Source organism: Poecile atricapillus, chromosome 2 (genome assembly GCF_030490865.1).
Source record: "Poecile atricapillus isolate bPoeAtr1 chromosome 2, bPoeAtr1.hap1, whole genome shotgun sequence".
NCBI lineage: Eukaryota > Metazoa > Chordata > Aves > Passeriformes > Paridae > Poecile > Poecile atricapillus.
The window spans coordinates 108316058-108341766 of NC_081250.1; the positions used below are offsets into that span (position 1 = coordinate 108316058).

At 42.3% G+C, this 25709-nt stretch overlaps 1 protein-coding gene across 1 annotated transcript in view; it reads left to right on the forward strand.

Moving 5' to 3' along the window:
• TAF4B (TATA-box binding protein associated factor 4b) overlaps nt 1–17587 on the forward strand; it is a 70687-nt gene extending 53100 nt beyond the window's left edge. Inside the window, exons 14-15 of the mRNA XM_058832614.1 lie at nt 5007–5126; nt 15738–17587. Coding sequence (XP_058688597.1) covers nt 5007–5126; nt 15738–15902 — 285 coding nt within the window. The 3' untranslated portion in view covers nt 15903–17587. The remainder of the gene's footprint in view (nt 1–5006; nt 5127–15737) is intronic.
• Nucleotides 17588–25709: the final 8122 nt, after the last annotated feature.

Below are 25709 nucleotides of genomic sequence, written 5' to 3' on the forward strand. Positions count from 1 at the left end.
CCAGCACGATGCGGGCATGTCATCTGCTGGACAAGGGCTGCCTGTCTGGCTTTTCTTTAACCTCAGTCCTGTTACTTTCTTTAACCTCAGTCCTGCTCTGTGAGCCCTGGCTGAGACGGGTGATCTCATCTCTACCTGTAGATAAACCTTCCCTGGCAAAACTGTTTTTTGAGGCTCTAGAGACTAAATGTTTCATGTACTTTGTCTTCTATGAAAGCTTATTCTAAGTACTTGAATCCTGTGCTGGGTACTTTGTGACCTGACACAAAGGCTTTCATTTACTCCTTTTCTAAGGTGAACGTGAATTCAGCTAGATAACACTCTTGCCCCCGCTTTGATAATACAGCCACTCTCTGCTGTACACATCATGGATTAGCTGCTGTGAATTAGTTGACTTTATTTGTAGCAGTGTATTCTTTTCATCAGGTGTGTTTAAGGGATTCTTTCACTCTAGAGAAAGCCTCGAGGTTTGCATAACTTGCATTATTGAGGCTCTGATAAGGCATTTTATCACGTATAAATCACGTATTGTCACATATTATCACGTACTTCTTAACCAAAAGAGTTTAAAACCAATCTGCAGTATTGCTTTAAGTAAAAGTTTCAGCATCTCATAGCTGAAGCACTTGTCTTCTTATACAACTTGAAATTTATTTTTTTTAATATTAAAGTGCCTCAAAAATGTCGTTGGTGTAATAGTAAAAATAGATTTTGCGTATTTTCTGAAATGTGGGGTATGAGACGTAAGTGAAAGAATTTCTGTGAGCAGGAAAAGAAATATTTTTCTCAGAGGATTGAGTGAAGAACAGAGAGGTCAATTTTAAAACCTTTCATTTTGTGTGATTACAGCCATGCTGCAAATGCCATTTCACTATAAGGAAGGACTTTAAAACATACCTTATTTCCTGATTTCTGCTGCAGGTCAGATTAACTAAAATGGTTATTGTGTCACCCTAGAGATTCCTGCTTGCTGCAAGACCAGACTTTAAACCCTATTTTTATTATTAAAAAGGCCAGCAGCAACAAAGACTATTTTACAAGTTCTGAGACGTTTTCATAGCAATTTGATCTTTATACACAGGTTTTTAGAACTCTTTGTACTGCAATTCTTAGCATATGTGAAATCAGAAAGTGGGGGAAAGAAGCATGAGCATTCATTTGCCTCTTGCCTGGAACCCATCCCCTCTTAATGCCCTTCTTGGGGAATGAGTTTTGAATAGAGCCTGTGTTGGGTTCTTGTGTTATGATGGAAGAGCAGCTTCTTTCAGTAGATGAAGTAGGTCAGATTGAGGGGCAGCCTGTTAGTTTGGGGGTCTGATGCATGGTGCAGCTTCCCCCTGCCCCTCTGGAATTGCCATCACACACTTCTGTCTTCAAGGAAAAAGATTAATCTGTTGTCAAGATGAGTATGATGGTATGATTTCGTCTGGGTGTGACAGTTCTTTCTCTTTGCATCCAATCATACTCAAAGACATCAGTGTTAATAAAACTGACCTCTAGAAGGGAAACCGTGCAGCTTCTCTGTGTTATATCTTAATAAAGTGTATATACTACTTCTACCATCTTTTACTGCAGTGATCTTTCTTCCCTAACTTAGGTGCTGCAAAACTAACTGTTAAAGAAAGATTTGGCTCCACAGTCACCTCTTGCTCTTTCCTAATCTCGTTTAGGAAAATCTGGCAGTAGTTAGCCAGCCAGTATCCTCGGGTATCCCTTGACATTATCTGCCTGTCTTCTCCTTATCCTGTGCTTTTAACTGCTCACACAATGTTTAGACACTTAATCTGCAATTTTTAATGGAACAAAACTTGATGAAAAGATGATTTTGCTGGCTTCAGCAGGGTAATTTGGATGCCTGCCCGTATCTCTTAATGGGGATCTGTTGAGTCCATTATAGAAATAGAGTGTATAAATTCATTTGTCTTAATTATGTTCTCAGAAAAATCCCTGAGATGTAGAACGCAACAAGACTGTGATTTTTTTTTTCTTTTGCTTCAAACCCCTGGTGAGATTCTGTATGAGTTGAAAAATCCTTTGACTACCTAGGAGGTGGAAAATGTATTGGAGAGAGCAGATGTTGGTAATGACATGATTCCAGCATTGTCTTGGGAACTGCCTGGTTGAAGATGCATCAATTCTGTTTCTAAAAAACACATCTTTTTTTATACAATCCCCCAAGTGTCATCCTTTGTTACCTCTGCCAGCACTGCCCTTCAGCAGTATTGCTCCCTCCTGCAGTGTGTCTGTGCCAGCAGCACGCTTGGTCTGCTCGAATTCCATGGGGTAAATGGTGATGGTGCCAAGGCACTGCCCAGTCCTCAACCAGAGCATCATCCTCATGCTCTACCATGAGATCCTTAACCTGCCTAGTCCCCTCCACTCCATGCTGATGGCAACCCAAAGCCCTCTTGGCATTTAATTCATAGCTCTGCCTTTTGTCCTCACACTTGACCATGGCTGCCCACCAATAACAGCTGTAAAAAGGAGACAGGGACTTATTTCAATGCTGCTTCAAGCCAGAGGTGTTCAGCAGCCACACGTTTTTGACAAGTCTAACTGCAGTAGAGCTGGTTGTATGTGTTTTGTAGAGTTGAGAGAGAAGGGAGATATGTTTTCCAGTGATTGCCAGGGATGGAAGCACACAGACTAATAAAGGCTTTTGGTTTGTTTTGCTTTGTCTTAAATTTATGGTTTTAAAAAGTCATTTTACTTTGAGTGTAATCGTTCCTAAATTAAAGCAAACCGTCTTTCTCCTTCTGGTTTTCTTTTTCACTGGAGCCTTTAGGAGTTTAGTCTTACCCCAAAGGGCTGCTGTGTGCATGGCATGTTGCAATGCCCCCTCTCATGGCAAAAAGACTCTGGTGTACACGTGACCATGTTGATCACTGAACTACACTGCTGGCAGGAGGGAATGCTTTACTTCTGCAGGAATGCTCCATAGCTGCCTGTAGGGAGGGGTGGCTCCACATTTTGGAGGCCTGGGCAGATGAGGCTGGAAGTCAGCACCTGCCTCTGCCAAAAAATCTCAGCATTTTATTGCTGAGATTTAACGCTTATTCTCAGCTTTTTATTGCTCCTGCTTAAGTAGTTTCTAAGCCTCAATCTTTCACAGTTTGCAAAGTTTCAATTTTTTTTTTTTATTAATGTTCACTTTCTCCCATCTGATTGTCTGGAGTGTGTTACTAAATATAAAGATATGAGATTCAGTCTATATATGAGATTAAAGGAATGTTTATCTTAAGCATTTTACGCTAGTAGGCTGGCTGAACTTAACCTCAGACAATTGCAAAATAGTAGTAGTTCGAAAGTTCGTAGTCTGTAAAGTATTACTGAAAGAAATCCTGTATATTTGGATAAAAAACAAGCTGACTGAATTGAGTGAATTTTGATAGATAAGGTTTTAGTTGTGTACACTGCCCACAAAAGCAAGAATAGTGTGTGTGGTAAGTGAATGATGGTATCTAGCATTGAAGAAGTACTACTGTGTGAAGAAGTACTACTACAGTAAAAGCCTGCATAGGGTGATGAAAGATGACTTGCAAATAGTGCTGTTTTCAAAACTGAAACATACAAAGCCCCCAGAAACTCTCTTCACAACGTATTTGTTAGAATCTTGTTTTCCCTGATTTCTGCTGAAAAACCTTGAGCAGTTTGAGTCTTCTAGGGAACATTGTTCTTTTAGGAATCTTGCCCTGAAATACTGTTTTTATTTAAATAGCCTAGCTGCTGCAGTACTTGATGTGAAGCTGCCACCATCACTAAAGCCTACTTATATGAAGTAAAATAAGGCTTGTAACTACACCCACTCAGAAACCACACAGCCAAAAGCTCTCTTCCTCAAAACGCTCACCCTGAACCCCAAAGTATTTCTTTGTTGTGGATTCATCTTTATTTAAGTGGTAGCAAGTAGGGGACCTATACCATGTAGGTGGTGCAATCTCAGTTGTTATCAGCTGTTGTTCTCTCCAAGTGGGATCTCAGAGAGCTGCGAAGCAAGAAAACTCATAGTGTTGCAAGCTTGATAAGCAAGATACCTGTATTGACTGGGTGAGGAAATCCAGGTAATTCATTGAGTTTATGAAGGGGGAGGAGATTTGGATGCTTTCCTACCCATGGTATGGTTGTACTTGAATTTTTTTTAAGATATGCACACACATCCATGTAGAGAATCCCCATCTGAACAATGTTCTAAGTCCTGGGAATGGGGAGGACGCAGGCTAGAGAGCTATATAAGTTGCAGGTCAGATCATCCCAGGGTTGACATCAAACCAGAGGATTATGTTTGGAAAGCCTTCCTTCTCCACCCATGCTCCAAGTTGGACAGCTGGTGGGTCTGGAAGCAGCGTGGTTGTATTAGCAAGATGGCTGATCTAAGGCTGTCAGTCTGCCAGCAGACGTGACTGGATTGAACTCCAGAGTAGCTGGCATTGATAATTATTGAATAGAATGTATCTTGAAATACAAGATATTTTTTTTGTTAAATTTTATTTTATTTTATTCCTTTTTACTGTGAGTTTCTATCCCATCCCAAGTTTACTTAACCAGGTGAAGGTTGTTTCTAGTGATTTCTAAGTGTTCAACAGTTTTGAGGTGAGTGAAAATAAACATGGTAGTGTATCTCTAACTTGCTTCAGATGTTCCTGAGCATTCAAATACGTACTGGTAAAAGAAAAACTAGCAGTCAACTGGCAGCATCCCATTAAATTGGATAGTGCAATGTTTCACAATGGCAGTATTAAGTGCTGGATTCAGGTGATAGAGGAATATTCAGAATAGCTGTGCGTAGGGTCCAAGCATGCCTGAGTGCTGGAATTTGTCAAAAGTGACCAGAAAGAGGGGAAAGATGGTGTGAAACACATTGTTTCTGTAGGAGCTACAGAGCTGTCTGAAACTACTATTAAAAAACATTATTAAAAACATTAAAAAAACATTATTAAAAAACTATTAAAAAACAACTTTACATAATGTGTATCATAATTAATGTCGATGTTTTCTTTTTAAATTAGATGCAACAGTTGGAATTAGCACAGATGCAACAAAGAGAAGCCAACCTCACAGCTTTGGCAGCCATTGGACCAAGGAGGAAGAGACCATTGGATTCATCAAATGTTGGATCTGGGCTCGAGGTACAGACGTGGTTTGCAATGACTTGCATGGTGTTACATCTTCATACTGAATTACATTTATCTTTCCCTGTAGGAAGAAGTGAGAATTCTCTCACACAAAATGGTTTGTTGCATTCTGTAAGAAACCTAGTTTGTATATTAGGTGCTTGAAAGGATTGCTTTTGGTAAATTAGATGGGAGTGTGTAATTGTGTGTTAAAGGAATGATGGTGCATAAGAGAACTGTGTGTAAAGGATTGAATAAAGTGATGACTCAGAGAAATTCCCTTCTATAGTGGAGGGTAGCCAAGCTGTGGTGGCCTTCCACAGCAGGTAATTGTCATGGCCCTTCAGTTGACCTCACAGTGCCTAGCTTGGATGGCTTTTGAAATGGCTCTTGATTTGACATTTGACTGTGGACTTCTATCCATGCGCAGTGCATAGGGACTCTTCTCAAGTATTCTGTGAGTTTACCTTGGCTAGGTTCTCCCCAAAAAGCAATAAATAAATCAGTAAAGCTAGACCATTCACTTCCTGCAGTGAGCCAGATCTTCAGTCTTCCATGGCTCATGTTGAATATTGAAAGTGCTTTTAACAAAATCTTTTCTGAGCAAATCTCTTAATGTGCTGAAGAGTAACTGTTCCCAGTACCTGGGAAGCTTTTGTGGCTGCAGAAGTCCTTTCTGAGGAGACTGACAGCCTACTTCTGTTAAAGGTCATCATCTTTGCTGGAGATTGGAGAAATCAGTGTTACTGCCAGTTCTACTTCTCTGTCATGAAGCCCTGATATTGCTCAAGTGAAAGGCTGGCTGGCCTGACATAATCACAATGAGCAGGAGCCTGGACAGTAACTCTTGTGTGGAGGCAGTGGTAGTAAAGTTGTCCTTTCTGATGAACCTTACGTCTTTTTCATTCTTGTTGTCTGGGAAGCTTACATAGATGGTAGGATTGAAAATACTTTGTCATTTTTGCATAGCGGAGTCTGGGAGGACCTTGTCCTCAGTTATTTGCAGTGTAACTGAGACAGTGGTGGCGTCTGTCCTGTAGTTTTTTCTTCATCTGGACTGTGACAAGAGGCCTCGCTAAGCCGGTGAGATAGATTTGTTTCAGTGAATTTTTAACTTACTTTTTCCCTGACACGGATGCAGAATTAAGTCTTTGAATACTCCCTGTTAACCACAAGTGAAGGGAAGCAATCTATCTCTAAACAAGCTACAGAAATCAGCGTTCACAGCTTTTGAGCAGCTTTTCTTCTCTTCTTTGAAGTTTTTTAATGCACTTTCACATGAAGCTAAATGTATGGCTATTTCTTTTTATAATACCACTGGAAAAACTTGAAAAAATCAGTCTAGCACAGGAACAGTTTTCCCCATTCTTTTTTCATCTTCCCCCAAGCTTCTATCGGGTAACTATTCCTGTTCTTCATAGTGGTTTTCTGTAATTATTGCCGGATTTGTTTCTGAATACTTAACGAGTCTGCCTGTTAAGTACTTTTCAGTTATTTCTCATCATCTGTGGTATGTCTGCTTTATTAAAAGCTTCATGAGATTATGGCAAAGCAAGAGAGATAACAGTGTTGCTGTTGAAAGCTGGTGAGCCATTATTTACTTTGCCACTTTAAAAGAATGTGGACATGACACGCCTAAAACTGACCATAAACCTTGATAACATTCCATTGTCACAAATTTACCTGCTGTATTTTAAGCAGCTTCTCATATAGGTTGTCACACTAGACTGATTTACAGGGGCAGTAGGTGAAACAAATTCTGACAGTGAAACTATTTTTGTTTCTTGCATGCAAGCTCGCATTCCAGTGCCTAGTTCTTAGGCTTCATGCTACCGGAAAGCATATCTCTGCAGACCTTTTTTTTTTTTCTGTTTTGTGGAATTATGCAGGATAGCAATCCTTGAGAAGGATGTTTAGATTTAAATGTTTTTAAGTGTCGCAATATATCTGAGCAGGATTTATAAAAGGCTTAAGACTTCTTGTGTAGAATTAAGAATGGTTTTGACAAACACTCTCTAGTTCAAGAAGCAGAACATTTGTAATACATTCATGATAACATGGCAAAACATCCTGAGCAGTAAACAACATTCCATTCTTCAGAGATGAAAGGAGGTCTTTGAAACTGAAAGCAAGTACAATATAGCCTTAGGCTGATACACATTTGGGCATCTTTAAAATCATCTTTTTGGGCAACCTGTCTGAGAATAATTTAAACAGGCAGGATGTACTTTCTCATTTCAAATTGCAAATACAGACAAAATACAGACAGCTTTACTCTCAGATAATCTTAAATTTCACAACTTCTAGACTGTGCAGTGGCAAGCAAATCTGTGCGTAATACTCCTGTGACCTTTTTTTTTTTTTTTTGTTATTATTTTTAAAGCCTAATATCTTGGTAGACAGGTATGATGGAAGAAGTTATTCCTGAATCCAAATGATATTTAACATTATCGAGTGAAATCACTGATGCTAACCTGATTAGGATTTTTAACTGTGATTTCAACGTTCTTTGGATAATGTTCTTTGTACAATGTTTGTGTCTCCCATGGCCGTGTCAGTTCTGTACAGTTTTTTATGGTTGCCTACTGCAATAATTAAAGGAAAGGAATTGTTTCAAGCAATTATTGACGCAAACCGAAGCCCTAAGGTATTTGGGCAGACAGGGAAGAAATAATGAGTTACAGCATGTATTAAAAAAGTGAAACTCTGTAAGCAAATTTGTCATATATTTGCCTTTCTTTATTCAGTATCAAGACATAAAGGATACTGGGAAAGTTCAGTTCAGCAGACTGGACTGGTTGAATCTGCTGCCTACTGTTGCAGTAAATGTCAAAGGCTCAAACCAGCATTTTAGGGAACACGGTATGCTAACTTATCCAGAAATGAATATCTGTGTTTAACTGGGATGATTTTTCAGCCTGAGGTTTTCTATTTCTTCACACTACAGCACCAGGCTTTGCTCCTCTTCTAGAAAGTCTTTTTCCCGAGATAGTTGAGCACATGATTCCTGCAAATTTATCTTATTTTGATGTCTGAAACTGTGCTTTACTTGGTCTTTCCAGGAAACGTATTATGGGTCATTTTAATATGGTAACTAGAAGATGTGGTGACACAATCATGTGCTTTCCAGCTAGAAGCCTGCTTGCCAGCAGCCTCATCACCTCATAGTGTAACAAATACAGAAAGAGGCTTTTGTCCAGAGGAGTGCCTGTCAACTAATTTGGACCTAGAAATAATATAAAAAGAATAATCTATATATTGCCATGATTACTTATGTATATCTAAAATTGAAATAGCAGTAGGGAACAAATCCATGATGGTCATGGAATGAAAAAATAAGGCTAATGCTTTAGGCCTAATTATAAAAAAATAAAAGAAAGAAAAGGCATCAGTATAATGGGAATTCTTTTTCCTTTCTTGTTGGAAACACTAGTTTGGGTAGTTTTGCATGTTCACTGCAACTTAAAATTTGAATAGTATTGTTCAGAAAGAGTAATTTGAGAAAGCCCTGGTAAAAAAATCCTTCTATTGTGAAAATGTGTTAATTGGTGCTACTTGTAATCCAGAGGTGGCAATATCTTCATCTCTCTCATTCTTATTCCTCTGGATGCTTTTGGATACAATGACGAGGAGAGGCCTTTGGATTTGATTTATATGTGTCTTGGGGTTTGTGCATTTGTTACCCACCTCTCCTCCTCCCCTAGTTTGAGGGCATGTGGTAAACAGTAATGAATTAAAGGGTAGGAAGAATTGAAAACTAACTCATCTTGGGAAGGGAGGACACTTTTAAAACAAATAAGAAAAAAGTAAACTTGAAACCACAGATTTATTTTCCCAATTCTTTGTTCTGTTTCATAGCTTTTACTGGTTGGTAACACACCCCATAATGTTTTCAATGCTGATAAATAGTCAAGAATTTTTTCGTATTTTTTTAGTAAGTTTTACTGGGTTTCTGTTAACAAAGCCATTTTGGAAACAGCTTTGTCTTATTCCCACTGTAACTGGAATCTTAGAAATTTGAAGACTACAGTTCTAAGTCCTTTAACTTTCTTTCCTTCTATTCAAAGGTGTCTTGGATAGAAGGTCATCTTTGGCGTTGAACCTAGAGCTGTGTATTTGTGCAGAATCATGCAATAGGGAGGAAAGTCTACAGATGTTTCTGAAAGTAGGCTGAAGAAGACTGGCTGTTACACTTATGGTTGTCATCTGAATACAGTGGTCGGGCCTGTCTTCTACTTTGTATAGGAAAACTTAGTTGGATACTTGTACTTCTGTGCAATTTTTTGGGGTAGACTCCTTGCTTTTCTGGCTCCATGATAATACATTAAGTACTTAGAAGTGATGCAGTCTCTCCTGCCCCTTAGTGCTATTGGTGCTGAGTTCTTCACTTGCTTTCTTCCAGGTTAGTTCCACTGACTGACTCAGGGGTCTACATCGCATGGCTTTTCTTTCTTTTTGCCAGATCCAATAGCAAAGGAAATTCCTCCTTCCAGATACTGCTTGTGTCTGTTCTGTCCCCTGCCAAGACTGTCTGCTCTGTTAGTAAGTGTGGGTCTTGCCTTTGTCACAGGTAGTCTGGCTTTGCTGTGGAAACTTAAGCTACTGCAAGTAGTTGCTGCAGAGGTAAATCATGCAGCTAATATGCTGTGGTCAGTGCAGAGCCATTCAAGTACTTCCTTTCTGTCAAACTCCTAGCCCTGGCCAACATACTTAAAATAATGTGATACTTCCAGGGTTGTGCACATCTAATACAGCAGTCCACACTTATATTCTCTGTCTGCAAAGAAGTTTGGCAAGCAAAAATGGGAGAAATGCCTTATTTACCACAGTGGTCATTGTTCCATTTTTAGTATTGATTGTGGGTGGAGGAAATGAGCTTGTCATCTTCTCTTGTGTCTGCCACGTCTGATCATTGTTAGCAGAACTTAAACTTACTCTTCTTGTTTTACAACTTTGGGATGCTGCAGTGCATGTTGATTAAAAATACTCTGTACATGGTGCTTCTTTGAGCTTTGGAACTGTTCTTTAGGTTGACTGAGGAAGAGCTAAGCCTTTGAGCAACAAGTCCTTTCTGTAGAATGGAAGTAAACCCAACTGTTCCAAGTGACTGGGGAAAAGACATGATATGTCTTTTCCGGTATATGACAATCCAATGTTTTCTTTCTATTTTTTTCTTTATTTTTCTTTGTTTTCTCATTTCCAGAAGGGGTTTATGCTCTTGTAAGTGGCAACTGTAGAAGCTACTGCCACTTTTTGGCCATAAGCTCTTCTGATGAGGGAACATACTAGCACATTTCATCAGCTTCAGTATTGGTGTTAAGGACATGTCTGTGTCTAAGTGTGAATTTAAAGGCATGAATTGACTCTGTAGCAAATGATAGCTCCCTGTGCAATCAGGTCACTGCCTGGTCTTTGGCATGGGTACATGATAATCTGCTGAAGTATTTTCTTAGAAGCTGCATAAAATTAATTTAAAAGCAATCGCTTCAAATTGGGCTACTTTTATATAAGTAGGTGTTCATAACTAGGCTACAAAATCTGTTTCTACACTTCAGTGGTTTTCCTCACTTTCTCTGTGTCTGTTTCTGTCTTTGTCACCTCTTCCCCCAGCCCATAGGTATTAAATGATACTGGAGGGTGAGGTTTTTTTCTACTTTGCATATGCTTAATGTATGCAGACTCTTGATTTCAGTTTCTGGTTCTTATTTAAGCTCTGGGACAGCTGAAGTGTCATAACATGATCATACCTTTGGAGAAGAAGGGAGCTAAAACTTACTGCAATTAAAAAAATGTCTTCAGCATCTTAGTTATCTGTTTCAAGACCTAACAAAGCACAGCTCTGTCAGCTAAAGAGTTTCAGTTTCTGTGCTGGATTTCCGGGCTCCTGTCAGTCTAGGCCATACACTTGATCTGAATTTTTTCCCCATGTAAATAGGCAAAAATATTCTCAACTGCCATTCACACACTTCAGAAATACAGTTCATTGGCCCATACTGTGCTTTCTCTGTGCTAGAGATGAACTTAATTCTTCTTATACGTGAAAGATATCTGCAATTTAAATGACTAATTGCACTGTAGCTTTAGGCTGAACATATTGGTAACGCACAAATGTTGATGACATGTGAAGGGTCAAGAGATTTATAATTTAGTTGACAATACATTGCTTAAAATGATGTGGCAAAGAGCCAGAAAATTTCAGCTTAATAATTGTCTATTAACTAACATGACATATTTGTATAGGATTCATTACCTCCAGGTACAGATTAAGCATCTGATGTACCCATACGAAGTGACATGCGTACATGAATCTTGGGCATAATAGTGAATAAACTGACATTGCATTCACAGTAATTTGTTTCAATATGTAAAACATGTTGTTGCCTACATTTGAAAGGACTTGTAGGAATGTTGCAATGAAATCTGAAGAAAAATGTGTAATTGAATGGAGTTTTCTATTATGTAGATCTGACAGCTCTGTGAGGCTTTTTTGTAGGCTGCAGATAACATCATAAATACACATTTGTTTTCAGCTGCACAAGAAGTAATCTGAATATAGAGATCTGAGTCTTTCAGCCATTGGCTTGAGCTAATGGTCTATAAGGTTAAAAAGAAATAAGATCCTCAGACCCCAAGCTAACACAACCAACTTTATTTAAAAAAAAAGAGTCATATAGATATTGAGTAATGTAATAGTTTAGTGTTTTGAATGTGGGAGTATTTCTGTCAGACCAAGGTTTGTTAGAATAGGCAGCATCAGTAGGCTGGCTTGCCACCAAACTGCTATCAACTTCTTTCGCTTTTTCTCTGGCCTAGATTAGGCACTTGTGTGTATGAGCAAAAATGTCACAATTTTGACAGGGTCTCTTCCTTTCCCCCTGGCTGCTGGAGGAGACTCAGGTAAGTGCTTGAACACAATGCGTTAGTGGTTTTTTTAACCCTTGTTTCCTCTTATGAGACAGGAATATGTTCTGTGTTTTACAGCTGGGAAACCAAGTACAGCATACACTAGGTATCACCGACCTCAGTGTGACCACACGTGACAGAGATGGGGGTTGAACCTGGATACTTTTGCTTCAGTTCACTAGGTGCTCATTTGAGAAGGGAGCATATACTCCACCAGGAACAGCTCACTGAACCTGACTGGAACTTGGTGGGGAGGAAGATGTCTGCAGACCTCTCTGAGCTTTGTGTGTAGAATAGCTCTGAGCAGTTTTGAAATCCTTGTCTATATCCATGATCCAAACTTGCAGATGCCAAGCTCCAGATACCTTGCTAACTAGAAGTAAGGTGGTAGTGGTGAGCAGCTCTGTATTAACTTCTCTCTTGCCTTTTCAGGGAATTGGTATTTAATTCTCCATCCAGCCACTGGAGAGAGCTCTAGAGATCTTTGAACAGGTTTCCAGAGCAACCTCTGAACGAAACTGGCTGTTTAGTAGCTTGGGACTACAGCAGGAGCACAATGTGTTCTGCTGCCAAAATCAGTGAGTGTAATTGATCTCTGTCAGGTGTGTATAAAAGGCACTAAGGGTGACAATGTGCTGCTGTGGAAAAGGTGCTGATTTGGCTCAATGATGAGGCTAGTTCAAAAGCAGGACTGCTGCTGTTGTGACCTCATGGGGGTGATTTTAAGCCAGTTGTGGTCTCAGTCCTGGTAAGGGTGGTTTACAGTGGTGCAGTCACACTGCTGTAGTGTGGCTTACAAACAGGGTCTGTCAGCTGTGATACCCAGTCTCACTGGTAGATACAGTGGTAGTTGGCCATCCTGGGCTGCATGTCTCTGTATCATTTCCCTTTTGGAAGGAAGGCAGCATGGTGAGGGTTTACGGAAAGGAACTTCAAGGTAACAAACAAAAAAGAGTGAGAAAAAAGAAGTTACTAGTTAGTTAGAACTAGTAACTAGAAGTTACTAGTTACTAGAAGTTGCTAGTTAGAGCACTAATAATTAGATGTTGCAGAAGCGAGGGAAATGCAGGCTGACTGCAGTAGCCTTGGCTAGATAGAAAATGCTTCCTGTAGAATCAATTTGCTTATCTTTGTACTTGTCTGTGACCTAGTTGAAATGCAGCATTTTTCCCCTAGAAAGAGATAAAGCTGTCTTGGGGTATGCTGAAGACTAGCAATGAAGAATCCCCCAAAACAGCAAGATACAAGTGATTGCTGCCCAAATAGGAGGAGCATGATAGAGATGTCTGGGAGCAAGGAGTGGGCTAGAGTTTTTCAGGTCTCAAAAACTTCGTGCTTTTGAGGAAGGGGTATGTGAGATCTGATGGAGAGGATTATTGACTTTTGCCTAGAGCTAGACAACCCTGACCTCCTGCCCAATAGGAATTTGCTCAAGTGGAGCAGCAGAGGACCCTCCCTTAAAGTGTCCCATGTGTCAGTTTAGAGCTCAGAGTTGAGCATTCCTTAAGTAGTCTTGGACATTAACAGTGGTGTCTGTGATGGTTCTTTGGAATGTGCAGATCTTGGACCACTGCTTGGTCCAAGTTCCAAAAGAAAACCAGGAAAAACCAGTGTTTCGATACAATTGTAGAAGACAGTAGCTAACAGGAGATAGTGCTCAGCACTATAGAAATTAACTTAAAAGTGGGTTCCCCAGCACAGTCCCTATCAGGACTGGAATGACCTCAGCTGTCTGTTGGCTTCTTTAATTTTAAGCCATTGTGTAATTTGAGAGAAGGAAACTTTCTTTTAACTTGTGGTGCGAGCTGTTGGTTGTCAAAGAGCTCCCTGGCCCCTGAAATAACTCGGTAGCTTTGATAAGCCAGAGTGATGCTATGGGAAACTTAGAACTGTGAATGGCTGTCTTAGTAAACAGGGGCCCAGGATAAGCTTTGACTTTGGATGTGGTATTACAGCATAATATCACTTTGTGTCTTTGCATTGGGCGTGATGGGTAAGAATTTAAGAATAAACAAATCCATAACTCTTTCTCAAACTCAGGCAGCTCGGTGCTTCTGCCCTGTTGTAGCATCTTGCAGCTACAACAGCTTCCAAAGTGGGCTGAGGGATTTGTGCCGTCTGTCTCCTTTTTTTAAGAGTGAACAGGATTGAGGTGGCTTTGGTGTCTTTTTAAAGGTAAGACTTCTAGTCTAATGACTTATTTAGAGAGAAAATACTTTCACCTCAATAAAGTTCTTTGAATTTTAAAGGACATTGCTGTTGGGTTACTGAAAACCCTTGGGGTTTGTTTCATTTATAACATTGCCTGGGGCCTTCTGCTGCATCCTGTTGGACTGACCTCCTTTTCAACCCGTGCTGGCAGCTGCATTGCAGAGCTATCTTTTCCCTGGATCCTTCAGGGTTGTCATATGACAAACTTGAACTGTGACCCTTTTGTGTCTTACCAGGACAGCAGTGCCCTCTGTGCAATGTGGCCAGCAGTCTTCCCCATGCACGCATTTGTTCCAAGCCATTTAACAAACTGAAAGTTTCAAATGATGGCATTTCATAGTGTTTAATAGTATTGACTGTAAAGCAAATGAAATGGTGCTGAATACCCTGTGTGCTGCTTGTAAAAAATACAGCTTCCATTTCTGCTGTGTGCCCTGGGTTTTCTGTGGCTAGCATGTGCTCTCTGGTAAATCTCTTTCTATTTTTACTAAATTCCATGCTTCCACCCTAACAACAGTAGCATTTGCTACTATATGTAGTCTAGCACTGGTCGTCATTTCTAATAAATGAGGGGTTTAAATAGATTTCTCTAAGCAAAGTGGGCAAAATCATTTTGCAGAAGTCTTGCAGAGAGTGTTAGGGTAAGAATTTATATAGTTAACACTGCATCCAAGCAACACCATCTCCAAGTGGTGTTGATGCTGGCAGGCATTGCCCTGCTGAAGTTACAGAGACTGAGCACTCGTATTTGTACAAATTACATTCATTACCAAGAACCCTCCAGTAGTGATAAGAGACTGGCTGTGCAGCACAGATTGGCTCCAAGATAAGTAGCCAGTCTATTGTGAAGCTCATGGTAATCTTCCTCTTCCCCACCCCTAATAATAAATCTTAGGGCATTTTGGAAAGCATGGGGGTTGCTCATTCTAGTAGCTTGAATGTAAAACTGCTAAATGTCATCATCTCCTACCAATTGTATTTTCATAACCAAGCAAGGCAGCTGACTGAGATGGATAGGCTCAGATACAGTATTCTGAATATCTGGATGCTTTCACTGAGTATTTGTTGCCCCCTTAAAGAGCAGAGCACAGAAGAGATGGAAACCTCTGGAGCAAGCAGTAGTAAGAGCTGTGCACAACCTGGGGCTCTGCATAGGTACTGTGTTAGTACCTTCTTCATAGATGGCTGATCCTTTCTCAGAGCAAGTCTGTTTAGCAGACTTCAGTGAAATGGCAGTTATTTATCTTACCATATTAGTATAATTTTAAGGGAAGAAAACTTTGTGGTTGACTGAAATAAACCATCAGCTGGCAAGCGCTTGCTTTGTCTTTTTCAGTATCTAATGTGCAAGGATTTTTGGGTTGTTGTTTTTCAGCGTGGAAAGCACAGAACATCAATGGGCTGGTTTTATACAAGTAGGCAGTATAATCCAACCAGTTTAGTTAAAACTTCTGTTTACATGAAATTCTAATGTTTCTGATGGGTTTTTTTCTTCCTCTCTCCCCCATTTAGGGTTTGAACAGCAATGGAATTGCTGGATCATCAGGTTTTAGCCTTACGAAGCAGATGCTCTCTCCAAGAGTAACCCGTGTCTGTCTCAGGGACTTGATATTCTGCATGGAACAAGAGAGGGAGATGAAGCATTCTCTTCACTTGTACCGTGCTCTTTTGAAGTGATGTGAACCTTGCATTTCACCATGCTGTCTACTGCCAAAGAAAACACTGAAGCATTGTTGCACTGTCTTGAAATTCCAGTTTCTGGAAAATGATCCGTTGTAAGGATAACTCTTGTTTACAGATAAACATTTTTATTAAATGCGTAACTTAGCACCTGTAAGGTTTTTAATAATACTTGGCTTAAATCAGTCTGTAAACCAGTGAAAACACTGAGCTGCACATGTAAGCACCTATCTGCTTGCATTTAACTGTCTTACAAGCTCTGAGGGCTTGGTAAGTGTCCCTAGTTTATGTATGTCACTTGCTTCAGTACTCCAGAGTCTGCAACATCTGTTCTATGTGTAGTGCCACCTTCCAACCCAATCTTACTTTGGGAAACAAATATCACTATAATGGCACAGCATAGCATGGCAACTATATTTAATCATAAACCAGCAGTAATGTATTGCCTGTCTGACTCAACATCATCTTAAATTTTCTGGGTTTAGAATTACTACTTGATGCTTATTTGTGGAGATCAAAGTAGCAAGCAAAAGGAATGAGGGGTCCTTTCTACCCTACACTTTGCCTCAATTGCCCTCAGCCTTTCCTCTGAGAAAGTGACTGAAGGAAGGAGGACAAATCAGTCATTCTTGTGATTGAAGTACATCACACAGTGTAGTTAGGGCATACTTGGATGGTCATGGAAAATTTGGAGTTACTAAAAATATGAAGAGTAAAAGATCCTAAAAAGGGAGAGTGAACAGAAGAAACAGTTTATCTTTCTGTGGATACAAAAAATAGCATTGAACTTGCCTAGATGTGGAAAGATACTAACAAAACCTGTTCTGACTACAAAAAAGGGAAAAGTTGAGATGCATTGGAACTCTGGCGCTGAAGACTCTCTTGGAGAGGAGCAGTTTTTGCAAAGCACAGGATTCACTGCTTTAGAATATTGTTTTAATACTTTAATGTAGTATAACAGGGAAGTGTCTCAAAAAGAAAGTACTTATTTGCTTTGTTTCCATTCAGTGAGGAGGAGGACTCTGGATTATACAGACTGTTAGAACAGATTCAAAGATTGTCTACTTGCTGGTAAAGACTGCCTTGTGGTAGAAGGAAAGCCCTCTGGGTCACCCTTCTCCTCAGCCTCCAAACATGATGCCTTCCATGACACAGCGCTGTATAGCATGGCTGTTTCCCAGGACTGGTGGGAAAGGCACTGACTGCATTCACGGAATCACAAAATATCCTGAGTTGGAAGGGACCCCCAAGGATCATCAAGCCCAACTCTTAAGTGAATGGCCTGCACGGGGATTGAACACAGAACATTACCATGCTCTAACCAACTATTGAATGGCTTCCTGCTGAATTTTTTTTTCTTTGGAAGAACAAGCTTCCTATGGTTACTTGGCATGCTGCTTCAAAACTTGAAGCAACTACTCACACAGCTGTTCTGCACTATCAGAACCATTGCAGATGGTTCCCAAATTCATAAAGTTGTGAATCAGTTATGTTGGTTTTTGTTGGAACAGTAGTAAAGTAAATGAATGCTGTAAATTGTTTATATATGTATATATAGCATATATATATATATATATAAAAAAGAAAAGCAGTACTTTAACTAAACTATAGTTTGCAAAATATTGATGGCATTGGGCGAAATTGTTTTGTATAATTAAATGCTTAGCTTTACTTTTTATGTAAAGTGCAGCATTTTCCATATTTGTGTACTGTTATCTTATTGATCAGATGTTAAAAGTTATTTTAAATACTGCATTAAAGCAATTATTTTATTAAAAATTATAAATTGGTAACTGTTTCCTGATGTGAGAAGTTCAGCATCTGAAGCTGTCAGCACCATGACTAATGGTGCGACTCGGTGAGCGAGTCCCAGCTGTCCGCCCGTTGCAGGAGCTGGCACGGTTTCCTCACGTGACAAATTAACTATGAACATCTCTGTTTAAAGGGGTTTTAAACAGAAGTAGGTGACAAAGAAAAGGACTGCTGGAAAGGAGAGGGGTGGGCAGGGAGAAAAAGCAATGTCTCATGCCTGATTTCCTCCTCTCAGCGCAGAGACTGGGTTGTGGGGTTTTTTTTAACAGCTGGGCAGAGGTGAGAGCTTTGCACATGTTCTGGGAAGTGAAAGCATGAACTGTGTCAGACTTCAGCAATGTGCTGTGGAAGCACCGTCCTAAATTATTTTTAAAGCAACTCAAAATTAACTAAGTGCAGGCTGGAGAACCACAAAGAGCATCTGCATATTGGCCTGCCTCTTTCTCTTGAAACCAGTGCAATTCTGAAGTGAAATATGTTGGAGAAAATAATTGATAAATAGATATATCTAAAGGATTATGGATGATTCAGGTGTTTTTATGGCCTGCCTATGATGTACATTACATGCTTTTATTGCTGCCAGAGCAAGTTCTCTCTCACCAGTAGATTCTCCTTGTGTGCTTCCTCTTCCCCCATGTGCCATGTCCACACCCACCCCACTCCCAAAAGACCTCCCAAATTCAAAAGTTTTACACTGTAAGGAGCAGCAGATGCTTCAAAAAGGTTTTTCAGCAAGTCTTTAGGCCTAGTTTCAGACAGGGACAGCTTTGTGCTTGGTGCAAAAACAAAATACTTGTCTCCTTGCCAAGGGTTCATCATGCCTCCCATTTGAGCTCAGCTTTGCTTCTGAGAAAATTGTCCTCTAAAGTGGCATTTAGGAGATACCTGTGTTTTGCTCAGCCACATCAGGAATTAAAAGGAGATTCACCAAGGGTTCACTTCCATGCTTTTCTCCACTTTTCCTGTCCATTATGGGAATACCAAAATCCCAGTCATAAAGTGATGAAGACAAAACCTGTTATCGTGCTCCCCTGCCTTTTAGTTCTCAGTGTGCTCATGTTCAAGCTTGGGAACCTAGGGGAACTGTCTGAGCCACCGGTGCTGGGAGGGCTCTAGAGCTTGCTCCAGGCATTGCCTGTTTTCTAGCTGGCCTGCTAGCCTAGTGGCTGTTTCTGATGCACTGGCTGGGCAACTATCCCTGCCACTGAAGTGCTCAGCTTTCAGAGAAAAGGGTATACAGTTTTGTGGGGGGGAGGGGGGGGAAAGCTGTTGTTGCTTGCTTTTTAGTACTATCTCAGCAGCATTCTGTGCCAAATTTTGTGTGTTACTTGGTGACAAAAGGGGGCCTGTACTGTTTCTCCTCCAACTGATGCTTTTTCCTTTTATTGCCATTTTCAAGTCTTAGCACTGAATCCAGCCCTTTGCACTGTCTTTGACTCCAGCTTTTCCCTTCTCCCCCTGGGAAAGCCTAGCTGGAGTGCACTAACACACCCTGCAGCTTTGTTCGAGGTTTAATGAGGAGGGTAGCAGGGGATCGTGAGACACTGCTGGATGATTCCTCAAAGCCATTGCACTCACTTGGACACTTCGACACGAGTAGCTTAAGGCTACTGTTTGCATCAAGTTGTTCTAGGCCCCCTCTCTTTGTAGGCACCTGTGTCCTGCCATGTGAGTGCACTGTGCTGAGCAAAAGTGCTGTCAGCTGTTCTCCAGGTTCATCTCTTTGCTCTGTTCTTTGCTTTCCTCTTCATTTGTAATCACTGGGGTGAAGAGAGAAAGACTAAAGCAAGTGAGGATGTCCTGAAGGGGCAGACAGTCCAAGTGATTGGACTTGGTGAAACAGGCTTGTTCCCAGCAGCTTTTCAAATGAGGGCTGCTGGGTTTCTGAGGCCAAGTGCTGCACACTCTTCCCTGTGCACATAGCACACGATGTCTGCGCATGCTCTGAAAGCTGGATGCAGCCATTGTTATCCCAGGTCCTACGGCTGTAGCTCTGGAAATAACTACAGTCTGTAGTGAAGGCTTTACTCCTCTGAGGGATTCAAAGCTGAGAACCAAGACTGAAGAGCACAGCACACCAGACCTGTCTTTTGCCACTTTGGATTCTAGGGTGTCAGTGGCTTGTCCCTCCCTCTTTGGACACAGAGGCTGCTTGTCTGCAGGTCACAATGCCAGTGTTTCACTTGGTGCAGGAAATCTATAACCTAGACAAGCACCCCATTTGGCTTTGTAACACTGAAAGAATATGCAATAAAATTTGTCTTTTCCTTTCAAATATATCAATCCTTGTGCCTACAGCCTCCTCTTTCCACTTCTATTGCAGGCATGAGCTGGTCATTCATTGCCTGGTCTCTGTAGCTATTCTGGCATGTTAGCTGGTAACTTTGCTAGCCAGTCTCTCCTCATGAGTCCCTGCTTCACAGTTCCCCTCCGGCAAGCCTAGTTTTGAAAGAGTTTTTGCTGTGAAGAAGGGAGGAAAAGGAGGGTTTTCATCCTGGACTTTAATGGTTATTCTGGTGTGGAAGGAGGTGGTGGCACAGGTCAGCCCACAGCCCTGAGGCTGCTACTTTCTGCTCTGGGAAGATCCTTGCAGGAAGTTGGTGTTTCATGGTGGCCAAGACTTCCACCATTAAGTCCTACTTCAGTCAAAGGTTTGTTTTCTACCTATGCTTATAGCAGTAGGTACCTCCCGTGTTCCAAGGGATGTTTCCCTGTCAGAGCCGTCCAAAGTTCCTGCTGGGACACCCTCTCAGAGATGGTCATTCTCTTCCCCAACCCCATCTCAGTCCCACAGCTCTTCCATGTGTCTCATTGTCTGCCTGTATCTATCTCAGAACTAGCAAAGGGTACAGAGCCTGTTTTGTGTGATTCACATGGACACTGAGGGGTGTCAGGACCCACACTGACGCCCCAGAGAGTGACCACTACATGTTTCACCAGAGTTCTGCCCATTTGCAGTGTCACTGAAAGACTACTTCCCCTGGGGCTGTGCCCTGGTGGAAGGGAGCAAAGGTGGGAGTCTTCTGCATAGGTACTGCTAAGAGATAAAGTCCATCTTGGCAGCTTGGCATGCCACACTCCTGCTCCACAGGCTTTGTTTGATAACTACTCTACAGTTATCAGTAAGCAGTTACTGTCTCTACCAGATCACAGGGAATAGTATTTTTAAATCTATCTGAAATGAAAAATTATCTGACAGATCATCTGTATCTGTTTTTGAGAGCTAATTCATAATTACGTGTAGTTCCCCAAGCTCCTTGAGATATTTGCTCTTCCACTTTGAAGTGTTTAGCGTGACAGGGTTTATTATTTACAGTTATTTTAAGGTGTTTCTTATTTCTGTTCTTAGAAGATGGAAGGGAGGATGGAAGTATTTTTTTCAAGTAATTATGTGTGAATATACATGTACTCTGTGTGTATGAGGATGGCTGAGTAACTTCTAAAAATAAATACTCTATTTTATGTAAAGACCGAGTTATAACAGCTCCCAGGTGTGAAACTCCAGCAACAAGGAAAGAGGGAGGAAGGAGATAAATTATCTTCTTTCTTTAAGAGGTTTCAAGTTTTAATGTGTTAAAATCCTTTGATACCTTTGTGCAAAATTGGGCAGAGAATAAAGACTCCCTTGAAGAGCTGATCAGTGGGAAGTCTCAAGAAGGAAGGGTAGGAAAAGGAGAATACATACAGACTATCAAGAACAGAGCTCGCTTCTCTCTTCAGCAGCTTCAGTGATACATTTACGTGCATTCTGGCAGGAGCTTTCTTTTAGAGAAAAGACAGAAAAGGACCTTTCTAGAAACAGGTGAGAATGTGTAGGCAAGCTGTGTATTCAATGAAGCAGACTTACTGAGGAATAAATCCCTATATTGTTGCTTCCTGCTCAATGCAATTTTTAATTTCATGTCTCTTTACATTTGGTAACCCCCTCAGTTATCACCTTATCTCTCTTTGAAGATAGTAGAAAGTACTATCACCAGCACAGAACTGAGCTGTTGTGGGCTGTGGGCCACATGCTGTCCATGGGAGTCAGTGGCCTGACACTGAAAGAAGAAGCTGGAGTAAGCAGAAGATGTGTAGCGACATCAGACATGTAAGAAGATGTGTAAATACAGCGTGGACTACTCAGCATGTCATAGCTGAAGCAGTTTGCCTCTACTCATGTGACTAAACCATGGTTGGAGCCTTATAGCTTGCATGAACATCTGCCTTGTGTCAAGCTGAGGTGTTAATCAGGCTTGTGCTACCTCTTGTCAGGGCCAGGTCTGTAATTTTCTGCACCCTGCCTTTCACCAGCCCATTCCTTAGCCCTTTGCAGACTGGCTGGCGGGTGGTGCAAACTCAAAGAAGCCTCATCTCACACAGCTCTCCGTCTTTGCTTCTAATTTGAAAGCTTTACCCTTCTTTATTACAGGGGAAAAAAATTGAAAGTGACCCAAACGTCAGGCACAGAGGGCAAATATTAAAAGTAAGCCTGTTTTTGCCTTTGAAATTCCACACTTCTTAGAAGTTGTTGGTGATTGATGCCCCAGAGCTGGGGAGGATGGCTCCAGAAAAAGATCCCCTCAAGTGTGCAATCAGCCCTTCACAGCAGTCTGCTGGGGACGCTGAAACAGAAATCAGCATTTCGAGTTGTTTTTTTTTTTTTTTCCCATGCGGTAAAGAAGAACCTGTGGGAAGGTCCTGCCTATGTCCTTACACAAAACCAGGATATCCAGTAATTAGTGAGAGATACCTCCAGGGCAAGCTCAGATTTTGCAACACTTCCCAAGGCAGGGAAAATGCCCTGGGCTAGGGCAGTCTTGGGAAGAGAATGAGTCAGGAGCCTAATTTTTTTTTTTTTTTTCTTTCTCTTTCTCTCTCTCTCTCTCTCTTCTCTGTAGCCCTAATCAAGTGAAAACTTTGTAAGGATGAAAACGTTGCAGAGACCTGACTCTTCCAGACCTCCCTGTACCTGGGTGAGGCTGCTCCACCTCCTGAGCTAGACGTCTGCCTTTTCAGACTTTTTCTTCTCAACAGGCTCAACTTTCTGCAGTCCTGAGCCACGTCTGGGAGCGGGGAAGCCGAGCTGACCCCAGGTGCAGCATCCTCCAAGGACGAAAGCCCGGGAGGAGCCACCCAGCCCTCGAAGAGTGGAAGGGGTAGGCTGCTGCCTCTTTTGGTGATGCTTTCCCCTCCCTCAGAAACACACGGATGATTTAAAGGGGATCAAGAAGAGATTTAAAATTCCTGTTTAGCTGTCAGCCGCCTTGGGCGGCACCTGACACATGGGAGAAGCCGAATCAGCACGGGCTTGGGGCAGGGTGGGTGGCACAGGGGCGATGGATGGCGGGAGCTGGTGTTGACCCGCCGGCAGCTCCTGCGCAGGGACCCAGCCCCGGGAAGGGCGGAGAGGCTGCGCTGGCGGAGGCAGCCTTGAGAAAGCTCCGGCTTGGCTTTGGGCCCAGAGGAGCCAGCACCGCCCTGCTGCCCCCGGGCCGCCGGGCCTGCCCGGCCCGGCCCGGCCCAGCCCCTGGGGAAGGCCCAGCCCCTGGGGAAGGCGGGCCGGGGGCCTGCGGCTCTCGGCCAAGGGGCGGGTGGGAGCCCTGGCTTAAGGGGGCTTTGAGCTTTGAGAACATCCCTGGGTGTTCCTTGATGCGGCATGGCACCAGCCTCCTCAGGCATGTCTCTCATTGAGGAGGTCTCCTTGTGAAGCCAGTGGCTTCTGCATGCACTGCGGGCAGTAAGCCATATCTAAGGAGCTCGAGTTCCTCACATCGGGGTGCAGCAAAAACTCCCTGGCTCTTGGAACAAACATCCCCAGGCACGTCTGACCAAGATGCTGTGGCCCCGCTCCTCTTTCCCACTCTTATCCCCTTCACCTGTTTTCTGTGGTGTTGGATCTCCTTCCCGCCAGTTGTTCACCCCCACAGCTGCCTTAGTTTTGCATCTTTCTCCCCTGTTCATGCCTTGCACAAACCTGCTGTGGCACTGTCTGCCTTCCCTTACTGTTCTCCCTGGCCACTGCCCTTTCTGTGTTTTAAGCCCTGGGAAAGATGTTTTGAAGGTATAAGGTGTGCCCCCACTAATAAACAATGCAGGAATAGTGGTGTCAGCAGATGAGGCTGAGGTACTCAACAATTTTTTGGCTTCTGTCTTCAATGGCAACCTCCCTTCCACATCTCTCAAGTGGATGGACAGCAGGGTGGGGATTTGGGGAGCAAAGTGTTTTCCACTGTGTAAGCATGACTACCTGAGGAACCTGGATGTACCTAAGTCTTTGGGACTTGATGAAGTGCCTCCTGGAGTCCTGAGGGAATTGGCTGATGTAGTTGTCAAGCCATTCTCCATGATATTTGAAAAGTCATGGCACTCAACTGAAGACCCAGGTGACTAGAAAAAGTGAAACATTGTACCCATCTTTAGACATAGTAGAATGGAGGACCCTGGGAACTACCAACCTGTTAGCCTCAGCTTCATGGCTGGGAAGATCATGGAAGAGATCCTCCCAGATGCTGTGCTAAGGCACATGAAGAACAGGGACATGATTCAGGACAACCAGCACAGCTTCTCCAAGGACAAGTCCTGCCTGACCAACCTAGTGGCCTTTTATGATGGAGTGACTACATCAGTGGACAAAGGAAAGGCTACAGATGTCATCTAATATCTGTAAAGCCTTTGACACAATATCCTACATCTTTCTTTCTAAATTAGAAAACAGTCCATCCAATTTGATGGATGAACCGTTGGATGGATAAGAAATTGGATGATCATATCTGGAGGATAGTGGTCAATGGCTCAGAGCCCTGAAGGACATCAGTGACAAGTGATAGCCCTCAGGGGTCAGTATTGGGACTGGTGTTATTTAATATCCTCCTTAATGACATAGACAGGATGAGCACCTTCAGCAAGTTTGCAGATGACACACCTGAAGGACGCTATCCAGAGGGACCTGGACAAGCTCAGGAAGTAGGCCCATGGAAACCTCATGAGGTTGAACAAGACCAAGTGCAAGTGCTGCACCTGGGTCAGGGCAACCCCAGACATGAGTACAGATGGGGGAAGAAGTCACTAAGAGCAATACTGCTGAGAAGGACTTGGGGGTGCAATGGATGAGAGGCTGGACATGAGCAGGCAACATGTACTTGCAGCCTGGAAAACCAACTGTGTTGTGGGCTGCATCAAAAGCAGTGTGGTCAAAAGATCAAGGAAGGTGATTCAGGCCCTCTACTCCACTATGTTGATTCTGTGAATTCTGAACTGGGAGAGAACTGTCTGCTTCATGGAGGCACCCTGCAGCCTGACTTGAACTTCTGTGCTTAGGCGAAACCCAAGTGAAATGTTCATGGACTGGCAACACCCAGACCAGGTGCTTCCACCTTCATAGCTGTTGGGCATTTCTGCTCTGCCTGAAAGCCTACCTTCCTCTTCAGCTTCCATGGTTGCTCTGATTCTCCTCCCCATCCCTCGAATAATTTGTTTCCCTTGGATGACTACCATTGCTTCTCAGCCTTCTTCAGGTTTGCTGCTTTGATTGCCTTCCATAGGAGACATCTCCTGCATAAGCAACTCCTTAGCTGCCCCTTGTCTGAGCTGAGACCTCACAAAGCTTTATCATAAGTCTGTTGTCCAGGCAGGAATTGTGAGCACTTGGGGGTCCCTGTGGGCATGTTGAGACATTAAATCAATTTGAATAGGGCTACAATAGGGCTCAGTTACTTTCTCTCCCATTATCTTTGTTAATGAGTAGGCAGTGTCAGTCCTGTGGTATTTGCAGTCTTGAGATCTTCCAAACCTTGAATGTAACTTCTCAAGAGCCTTGAGGAGTGCTGGCTGCAAAAGTCTCTGCTGTCATTTCTGCCTTTCCAAAGTGTCAGAGAAGCAGGTTCTCTTTTCCCCAGGGAAGAACAGCTGGGGTGGAGCAGTTTTCCTTCCCTAGATTCCTTGTGCACCTCCTGCAGAAAGAAGACACGCTGTCCCAGGCAGCTGCAGTGCTTTTAGGCTATTAAGCTGTTT